Raw genomic sequence first — 10,468 nt, 5'->3', positions numbered from 1 at the left:
TGTATTTGCTTCTCCTGAAGGTTGGTCAAGTAACAAAAATGTTGTATTTTCCGGTACGTCATTATGGATTGGATTAGTCTTTCTGGTTGGTATCCTTAATTCTCTCATCTCTTGAACCTATTTGGTATTTCCCCCGTGTGTGTGTGTATATATATATATATATATATATAAAACACTCCTCCCATTTCTTGGTTAATCTCAAAAACTATAGATACATCTCTCATGGCTGTTTTTTTCAGATCTAAATTAGTTCTGTAATCCAAAGACAAAAATGAAACTCGTCAGTCTAAAAGTCCAATGACTCTGTACAAGAACATTGCCCAGGGCCAAAGACCGCTCAAGAATGTCAAGAAGGGAAGATATGAAGGAGCTCTCAAAATTTCAGTCAGGGAATCAATGTATTTCTTCCTGTTGTGTGAACCTTTTCTGTTGTTTGCCAAGTTTTGCTATTGCTGCCATACTTTTCTTCGAATGTTTCTTCCATTTGTCTGAATCTTATCAGAAATTGCCTCCCCATATGTTTAATCAATTCTACGCTTGAACTTCCTGCCGGATCCTTTTCTCATTATATTAGGTCCACACCATCTTCTAAGCCCATAAAAGCCTTGACTGAGCTTGCTGCATCACAATCCTTTCAAAGCAGCTCTTCCGTTCCAGTAAGCTTTGCAAATTCACTCTCATCAATGGTTCCTTTCTTCAGCTTTTTAAGTAAGCGGTATTCACGATCAAGCTCATCTTCATCTTCAATTGTCTGGAAAGCCCGCCTCTGTTTTGCGGTTTTCTTCCTCATAATAGTAGCTGTAGCATTTTGATTGACTTTAGGCTTAAGCGGTTTTGCTTGTTGATGATCCACTGCTTTCTTTGCTTTCAGGTTCCTTTGCCTTTGTTTCTCACGAGATTTATCTCTTAAAGGCAGAATAGCAACCAATCAGTTCATATATATAGAGATGAAAGAAGACTTAAGGTACTGTCAAGACCCTATGACAGATACACAACAGACGTTACGTTCACAATGTAAACTATATATGGGGACACACACACACACACACACACACACACACACACGTCTCTGTACAATAACTCAATCCAAGTGGACAACTAAGATTGTAAGTATCTCAAACATTGAGTTAAAAGAGCTAAAAATGACTTGGAATGATACAGAAAAAGTAGGGGAAGTCCATTCATCTCTATTTGAAGCAGTGGAACTGTTGGCAGACCACAGTAGATATGCCAGGAGGAGCCTTCAAATGGTTGGCACCATCCTTAGTATGGTCGAGTAGAATACCCTTGGTCCCAGCTTGCTACCTTATTTGCTTAGACACCCCCAACCCCCCCTCTCCAGAGGTGAGAGAGATAAAGAAGTTAAAATGTAAATTTATGTATCTCTTGCTTACCTGTACTTGATCGCCACTAAATCGATATTTTCAGCTGCAGTAAATCCTTCAATAGAGAGCGAGTTATGTTTCACATCAGGCATTGAAGGAACCTGCAACAGGCCATATCCCATTGCCAACTTCCCAATCTCCAGTTCTTTCCACCTGCAAGAGTTAGAAATTATTATTATTATTATTATTATTTTTTTGTTGTTGTTATTGTATTGGGGAAATTCCCTCCACATGGTCTGAACTGCACAAGTGTCCTAGACAGTCCACCATTTTGAGCCACATGAACAGATGATGTTGCAATTCCGACCATTGGATAGAGAGAACATGGTCTGGATTAGCCATGTGTCAAATTTCAGAGCCTAAATCAATCAAATACCCTCATGTGTATATGCATGCATCCCCATACAAGTCAAAGCACACCAACGGTACTTCAACCATTATTGTGCACTCTCCCACAGTCCTGATTTTCAAAAATCCAGTTCCACTTGGAAAACTCCAACTACGATGAAACTTGACATGTGAGCAGGAGACCTATGGGTCTACCTGTCAACAAAATTTGTCCCATCCAATCTTCCATGTGCTTTATATTATTATTATTAGAGAAAATTGCAATGCCACCCCTTGAACTTTGGTCCTTATTTAATGCCACCCCTTGTACTTTTCGAAATAACAAAGACACCTCCTATTAATTTAAAAAATGTCAAATCCATCCCTACCGTTAGCTATCCCTGTTAAGTGATGGAATATCTATTAGTTATTTTTTTAAATACCCCAAAACACCCCCACTCAAGGTGAGTTGACCATCTTACCCTCTGCAAATCCCAACCCCTCTCTGCAAATCCCTCCCCTTCCGTTCTCACCACCATCATAGTCTCCGGGAAGAAGCAATCTCGCTCATCTTCCTCCACGATGGCCACTTGCCGGTCATCTACATCTGTAAGTCAGCCAATTAAGTTACCTGTATCTATCTGTCTCTCTTTTTTTTTTTTTTTGTGTTCAGTTCTGTATCACAAGCATCATCTCCGATCCCCTCTCTCAATTGTATTGGTTGTTGGTTTCAGATGCAGCTTCTGGTGAATACTCTCGATGGAAAGACGATCAGGCTCAAGGTTTCTAGTGATGACATTGTTGAGCAATTAAAATCAAAGATCAAAGAGGTGGAAGGAGTCCCATCCCATTAGAAACGTCTAATCTTTTCTGGACATTGAGACTACAAAATGAACAAACCCTCGCAAACTACAACATCCGAAAGGAATCCATCGTTTTCGCAATCATAAGACCATGTGAGAGAGGCGACCGTAATATGAAATGTTCAGGAACTAAAATACATATTTTTGTGAAGACAATTTCAGGAAGGATCACTCTTCTCCCCCGTAGAGAGTTCCGATACTGTCCGAACTGGGAAAGCTATTATTCAAGCCCGTGAAGGAATCCCTGCTGAGCAGTAGTCGTTGGTGTTCAATTTCCGGCAGCTTAATGATTACAATACCCTCAAAGAGTGTAACATATCCAACAAATCATTAGTTTACCTTATTCGACAGTACCCGTCTAAGGCAAAGAAGATCTTCGGAATGAAGATTTTTGTGGACATTTATGGGGAGATGATCATGTTGGAGGTCGAGAGCTCAGACACAATTTGGCACCTGAAAACTCTTCTTCCTGGAGACTACGACAGCAGTGAGAACGGAAAACCTGACCCTAGATAGAGAGAGAACAGGAGGGATTTGCAGAGAAGGTTGGGACTTGCAGAGGGTAAGATGGTCAACTCACTTTGAGTGGGGGTTTTTTGGGCATTTAACAAAATAACTAACAGCTATTCCATCACTTAACAGGGATGGATTTGACATTTTTTTAAATTAATAGGGGGTGTCTTTGTTATTTCGAAAAGTACAGGGGGTGGCATTGCAATTTTCTCTTATTATTATTATTACGCCAAGGGTTCTCTAAGCCCCCCGGGTACCCTATGCCTCCTCACATAAAATTTTTTATTCATTTTCTTTCCCCTCAAAATTTAATATGAAGGGGCTTAGAGTACCCTACACATTATTATTATTATTAGGTAAGCTGCCTGGTTGCGTAGCCACTGAACCAGCTTGGGGGGCCAATGAGAGCACGCGCAGGGGCATCAACATGGATAGGAATTTTTTTTATTCCATGGGAGGCGTGCAGTAATTTTGCATGCTCCTGTTTTTGGGCACAGGTTCCACACAACCAGGAAGCCTTCTTTTCCCTTATTATTATGTATAATAATAATAATAAATATGTTGTATCATTATTTTCAATTATAATTAGTTATTTGGAAATTTGCATGACAAGTAACCTGAAAATATAGGAACACTGGTGCTCCTTATATGCACGGATGTATGAAACAAATGCCTTCAATCCTTTCTCCATGACATCACGATCCTTTATTGCAGCAGCTCTTATCTGAAACAGTAGGTGATTGGGAGGGGTGAAAGTGATTTATATCCAAGCAGTCTCTGATAAAACTTCAAAGAAGAAAATTAAACTTTAAAAGTCAATCATTAATTAAGCTTTCATCGTATTACATATTTGCATCTATTTTCTCTCTTCTTCTATTTTTACATAGCTTTAATCAATCAGAACCACAAAGACTGATTATGTCAGGCTGATGAAGAAAAGGAGAAAGACGGAGACATAAACTGGAAAAAGTTTCATCCACTGCCCTTGCCCTTATTTTATCTCTCTTCAACAGGTGGTTATTTCTGCTACAAGGGCTGATTTGGCCATTCTGACCACATAACAAAGAGCACCCCTGCTCTTTATGGGTAACATGTCAAATTCAGTGGCATCTCAACTGGATAGGTCACCATGTGTTTCTTCTCCTTTTATTTTCAGTGGCCCAAATTTTTTTACATAGTGAGTGAAACTTTGACATGAGAGTAGGGGCGTGATATGGATGAAAATGTCCACAAAGTTTGAGATCCAACTAAGCTTTCCTGTCCCAGATATAATGCCAGTGACAAATGATATCTTGTTACCAGCAGTGGAGGAACCGGCTAGCTCTCTTCCCCACCCCAACCCCTCCAGATGTAGTTAAGAACTTTCCTGATTCCTACGGAAAGATTATCAAATGTATATCGTTACTAAATGGATCAATACTTGCCTGAGGAACAATATCAAGAGCATTATCTGAACATTTCCTCTCAACAATGGGGACTCTTCTTATATGCAAGAATTCCACATAAGCTTCCTCCTACATATAGACAATTCAAAATGATCGACTTAACATACAATGAAAATTAACAATAATAGAAATCTTGGAAGGGCAGAAACAACCATAAGACTCAGATTTGATCACAACTAAAAATTAATAACGATCATTATCATGAAGGGACAAGCAAACCTTTGGTAAGAGAAAAACAATAGCGCTTCCTGACCGACCCATCCGTGCAGTCCGACCAACTCTGTGTACGAAAACATTTGGATCCTGTGGGGCATCATACTGCAGAACGAACATAGAAGTGGGTTAACTCCAATTTTTAAATGCTGGAAACCTTAGTTTTACAAGTCCTAATTAATGAGAGAAGCATATAACATGCAATATGATGTGTAAAAGATTAATGCTAACAACTTCAAACGATAAATATCCAAGTACAAGAAGCTCCCATATCAGACAGAAAGATATAATTTTTCTCTAGTAATACCATAATTATCAAAGGATAATCTGTAGACAAAAGGCGGCACAGATCCACTTAATAAGCTTCCAAAACCACTTAACATCATGACAACCTTAAAGCTAAATGGAAGTTTTATACCTACCATGAACTTCTAACCCTTGCTAACTAAATACTGAACATGAATAAATATCTACTAAATCCACATATTCCATAGTATTAAAAATGTTTACAAAACAAAATGCTCTAAAAGATAAACCATCCAATAGGATACATCACAATCAAACAAATAAAAACCATGTGAAACATATCCCAAGAGTACAAATGGGACAGCCAAAACATTATATTCATCACCCCCTCCAAATAAAAAAGCATCTAAGGAACAACCGACTAACAAAATCTACCTGCACAATCCAATCAACACCTGGAATGTCAAGTCCCCGAGCTGCTACATCAGTACACAGAAGAATGCCACTTGAAAGTGAAGTAAAAGAAGTTAAGGCCTTTTCCCGGGCATGCTATCAAAAGATACAAGACATGAAAGAGTCAGAGTGTGTATTCATAAAGGGAAGGAAAGCTGAAACAAGAAGTATCCTAAACTGTAAAACTTAGTCCATGTCCAGATCCAATATCTTTGTTCAAGTTACCTGTTTCATCCTCCCATGAAGAGAAATTATGGGGCAACCTTTGAGAGCAGAAAGGCGTGGAAGAACAACTCCCCAGTAATCAACACAAGCACATGTCATGAAGTACCTGCAATAGTGGTGAAATTAGAGTTGCAATAAATCAGAATGATGTTTTACCCTTTTTATATAGGTGTGGGCAAAAAATTGTATGAAATTCCAAAATGCCTGGCAAGCTTAACTTACACGATGATCTTTCTCGACATGTTGTCTTTTATGAAATCAACAAGCTGAGATGACTTCTTGTCTGCTTCAGATTCCAGATACTGCAAGATGAAAGAGGAAAAAAGAAGTTAAAGACATGTGAAAAGCATTGGAGGGTAGATAATCAGAACACAGGAGACATTTGCTTTGGCAACAGAAAATGATGATGTAAGTGCATGCGGTAGTTCAAGGTAGCAATAGTTGTTAGAGAAATGATAAAGGAGATGGACTACATGCACACAAAATGTACATCGTTGGCCATTACATAATAGTCGCTGTTCTAAAGTAACTGATTGCCATTACATAATGGTCAAGATTATTCCAGAGTAAAATTTCACCCAACAAATAATTTTGATAAATAGTCTCTCACTGGCTCTTCAATAGGAAAGGAATTAAGACATAGAAAGGAAGAGAAAGAAATGGAAAAGGGGGGTTTTTCCCCCAATGAAGTTCCCCCAATAAAAACCTCATATCACACATACTTTTTTATCATATAAGGTGACATACAGAAAATGGAGCTGAATTGTATTTAGTAAATCTACCCCAATGATCCCACCACTAATTAACTTGCACATATTATTTTTCAATAACAGTCAACTCCAATTTGGTCTCCAATTGAAAGAAGACTCTTCAAATGCACCCCCCCCCCACACCCACAAAAGAAACTTAAAAAACAAAATGACAATGGTGATATAAAACACTTCAATGTATTAAAAGGATTTTGAGTGCTCCAGTAGTCCAACGTCGATTATCTTCATGATGAGGTGCAAAACAAGGGGAGCTTCGTTTGGTGTTCAGCACTAATAAACCACCTCTCTTATCGTTTAGGCTTCCAAAAGTTAAACTACCATTTTAAGTGTGTGGGAGTGTGTTTTTAATTATTAATTTTTTTTTTATATAAGAGTTTTCCAGAAATTTCAGGACCTAATTTGGCCATTTGGGCCTCAAAAACCCTCACTTGAAACTAATCACTGAAACCTTTCAGGTTTATACCAAAATTTTTCGGTTTCACGATATATTTCAATTTCGAGCTGAGCTTGGTTGAAACCAGGCTCAAAACAGAAATTTGGAACTATGCTATATGGACCAAGCTCAACCATAAGGGCCCCAAATAAGGCTGCTTGATGGCTAAGCTTGCTGGCCTCACTTCTCTTCTTCTTTCTTTGAACTACATCGTATTAACATTTAACAGTGCTTCTAATAATTGTATCCATCCTCTAGAAAACTTCCTTCACATTGATACTGAAAACAAATCTAATCTTGTTGCACTAAATCATCCTTCCCCATGAAACTTAACCCACACTGTTCCACACTTGTCCTTGCAACAACTAAGCCTAATTTCAATTTTTGAGTTGCTACTTGAAAGGATCCCATATCACATGACAAAACACAAAGCCATTCCCTGATAGCTTCACCAAAATGATTCCATATTCCAATGGTTTCTATCATTTAAGCCGACGTACAAATAATGTGAAACTTTTTTTTTGTGTGTGAAATTCTCTCATTAACAATCATATTACACATAATTCCATGACAAGTTCAATATTCAAGGATTTTTTTAGAGAAATAAAAAGTTTTCTTCAAATGATTCAAAAGTCAAAGCATGGGTTTCCCTCTCTCAGTACCGTCATCATTATGTAGTCAGCTTGATAGCAACTAAGAATTTCAATTATTAAAGCCTAAAACACTAAGAAAAAGAGCATAAAAGAAGACAAAGGAATTTCCAAAAACTGAGTCTCCAGACAGTCTCCAGGCCACAAATGTTCAATGAAGACCCATAAACACAAACTCTGTCGTAATAACAAGCAGTCAACTAGCCAAAAAAAGGCAAAACAAAGAAAAACAAATGGAGACTCGAAATGAATAACCATAGTAACCAATGCAATAAGAATAGATTAAACAAAATATAATGGGTATATACCTCCATATTAAGGCCTAAGGGTGTTTTGGAAGAGGCCAATTGTTGGGAGGATGCCAACTCATCCTGTGTTATGGCTTCTGCTCGAACTTCAACCCTCACAGGATTCCTCAGCCCTGCTTTGGAGAGCTCTTCAACTGCCTCAGTTTGGGTGGCCGAAAAAAGACCAGTTCTACGAAGCTTTGGTAACCGAGATATAATGGAAGTTATCTGCTTTTGAAACCCCATATCCAAGAGCCTATCAGCCTCATCTAAGATTAAGACCTGCTCCAGTCAACAAAGATTAATCAGAGATCAAATAAAAAGAAAATACTATTAGAAGGATATCAAACATGATTAAGAGGTCTGACCCTACAAATTCTCCAACTCTCATTATCATTAAGAACAGCATAAAAAGCAACGATATGTCCAAGCCCACCAGATGAAGAGAAGTCATTTACCCTTGTCTTTCACTGATTAGGAAAATCAGTTATGTTGAAGAACCTAAGCCTGAAGGACATTTTAACTTGTACCTTGTCCATGTCTTATAATTTTTCAATAGAATAGACCAAATCAATGGTTGTCCAAACAAACATCACAGGTATAAAGAAACTAGCCAACTACCATTTACTTGTAAAGAAAAATTGGTAATGAACATTGACTAATGAAGATGCTTTCTCGAGTAAACACCTAGATCCCTTTACATTGAGATATTCAAGGCTATCAAAGAGACTGAGACCGATCAATACCTCAAGATTTCGGAAATCCAAGATATCCATGCGTTCCATTATATCGTATAGCCTCCCAGGTGTGCCTATCAATAAATTTGCTCCTTCCTCCTCTATTTTCCTCATGTCAGCCTTTAAGTCTAATCCTCCGACAAGAAGCACTGCCTTAACATTTGGTAATGTTGATATGAAAGGCTGTGCAACATGGTATATTTGTGATGACAACTCTCGTGTTGGAGAGATAATTACACCCACAACCTGTAAACACATACAAATTGATTCCCCAAACTGGAGCTTATAGCATACAAAACCATACAGGAACATCCAAGAGGGAAAAAAATATAATGACACGATTGCAAAGGATGCCCATTTAATGAAGCTGAACAAAAGTAGAAGTGCAAAACATATAAATAAAATCCAAATAGTTTAGCCATCTTTTTCTTACTGCATCTTTTGTTAAATAATTTACACTATGACAAATTAGATACTCAATAGTTTCTCCGTGAAGTGGGGGTAAGGCTGCGTACATTATGACCCTCCCCAGAACCCGCAATGGAGGGAGCCTCATGCATTGGGTACGACCTTGAATACCAGGAGAGTAAATGAACGTGCTTATCAAATTCACATGCAGTCGTAAGGGTTTTATTTTTAAGAGTTAAAGACACCCTACAGAAATCAGTCTTGTATATCAACCGTCATACAGAAGACTTCTTTGTCATAGATTTTGCTATTATCACTTTTGACCATCCTTGAATATGTAACGTGTGACAGTTCTGACCATCAAGTCAAGTCCCTTGTATTTTTGTGCTTTGTAATTTTTAAACAGGCTCCAGACATTGGAGTTTCTGAAGTAAACAGCATTAAGCACCACCAGGAGCTAACAGACCTGTAACTATATTGTTATTGCTCTACCAATCAGCCATACTGATAAAAATCACAGCCCCTGCAATGCTACAATAACACCTGATAGATAGATTTTTGCACTGGCTATGAATGAGGTGGCTATAAATATAGATAATGGATTCCATAGAGTAGTTCTATTCTGATTTTGGTTGAAGAGACTAAAGAGTATAAAAAAGATTCAAACGAACAGATGTTTAACATTGATGATCAAGATAGAACCTCGAGTAACCATTCTTGTTGACTAGGTTGAACCATAAAATGAGGATGGAAAAATAATAACCGAAAAAATATTGTAGAATCGATTGAAATGTTATGGACATGTGCAAAGATGACCATCGAATCCGCCCGGAACAAAGGATGACAAGAGTGTAAATTAGAGCATTTAAAGGAAGGGGAAAGCCAAAGATGACCTCGGCAGTGTTTTTGTGTATGACGGCACCAACTGAACAGTGAATTCAAATAGGTAGAATGCATTCGCGCAGCCAACCAACCCACAAGTTGTTTGGATTAGGTTTAAAATATAGTCAGTTCGAGCAGAGTTTTGGAGTCATTTAAGATAACAAATCAAGCACCAGTCACAATACGAAACGAAAATCGAAAGTGACAAACCTGATGAGGTTTTGGGCGCTCCGAAGATCTACGGAGGATCTCGACAATGGGAACAACAAATGCTAGGGTTTTACCAGAACCAGTGGCGGCGTCTACCGTGACGTCTTTAAAGCTACAGAGTAAGGGAATTGTTGCGGCTTGAACTGGTGTGCAGAAGTGAAAACCACCTTGAGCTAGGGCATCGAGCACGGGAGCCGACAGAGAGGGTTTGAGATCGGAAAAGCGAAGGTCCGTCAAGGCTCTGTTAGTAGCGTCTGTCAACGCCATTGCAATGACCTCAAAAGAATGCAACACCAACAGTATCACAAACCACAACGGCACTATCAAAAAATGCAGCACCAACAGTATCACAAACCACAACGGTACTATGTGCTCGCCCGGCCGCCCCTATTTGGGAAGGATAAAAGACCATATTATCCTT

The 10,468-nt window shown here is 38.5% G+C and overlaps 1 protein-coding gene across 1 annotated transcript; it reads right to left on the bottom strand.

The window, feature by feature from the left end:
• Positions 1-214: 214 nt before the first annotated feature.
• On the bottom strand, positions 215-10,452 carry LOC122086587 (DEAD-box ATP-dependent RNA helicase 18). The gene is made up of 11 exons (XM_042655509.1): positions 10,048-10,452; positions 8,557-8,793; positions 7,832-8,092; positions 5,893-5,972; positions 5,671-5,776; positions 5,428-5,541; positions 4,753-4,851; positions 4,513-4,602; positions 3,706-3,812; positions 1,395-1,538; positions 215-905 (listed from the first exon to the last, which is right to left on the bottom strand). Exons 1-11 carry the CDS (start codon positions 10,312-10,314, stop codon positions 635-637), a joined length of 1,776 nt encoding a protein of 591 aa, XP_042511443.1. The 5' UTR covers positions 10,315-10,452; the 3' UTR covers positions 215-634.
• Between the last annotated feature and the right edge of the window lie 16 nt (positions 10,453-10,468).

Source organism: Macadamia integrifolia, chromosome 8, assembly GCF_013358625.1.
Source record: "Macadamia integrifolia cultivar HAES 741 chromosome 8, SCU_Mint_v3, whole genome shotgun sequence".
Classification (NCBI taxonomy): Eukaryota; Viridiplantae; Streptophyta; class Magnoliopsida; order Proteales; family Proteaceae; genus Macadamia; species Macadamia integrifolia.
This window is presented reverse-complemented; position numbering and strand designations above follow the sequence as displayed.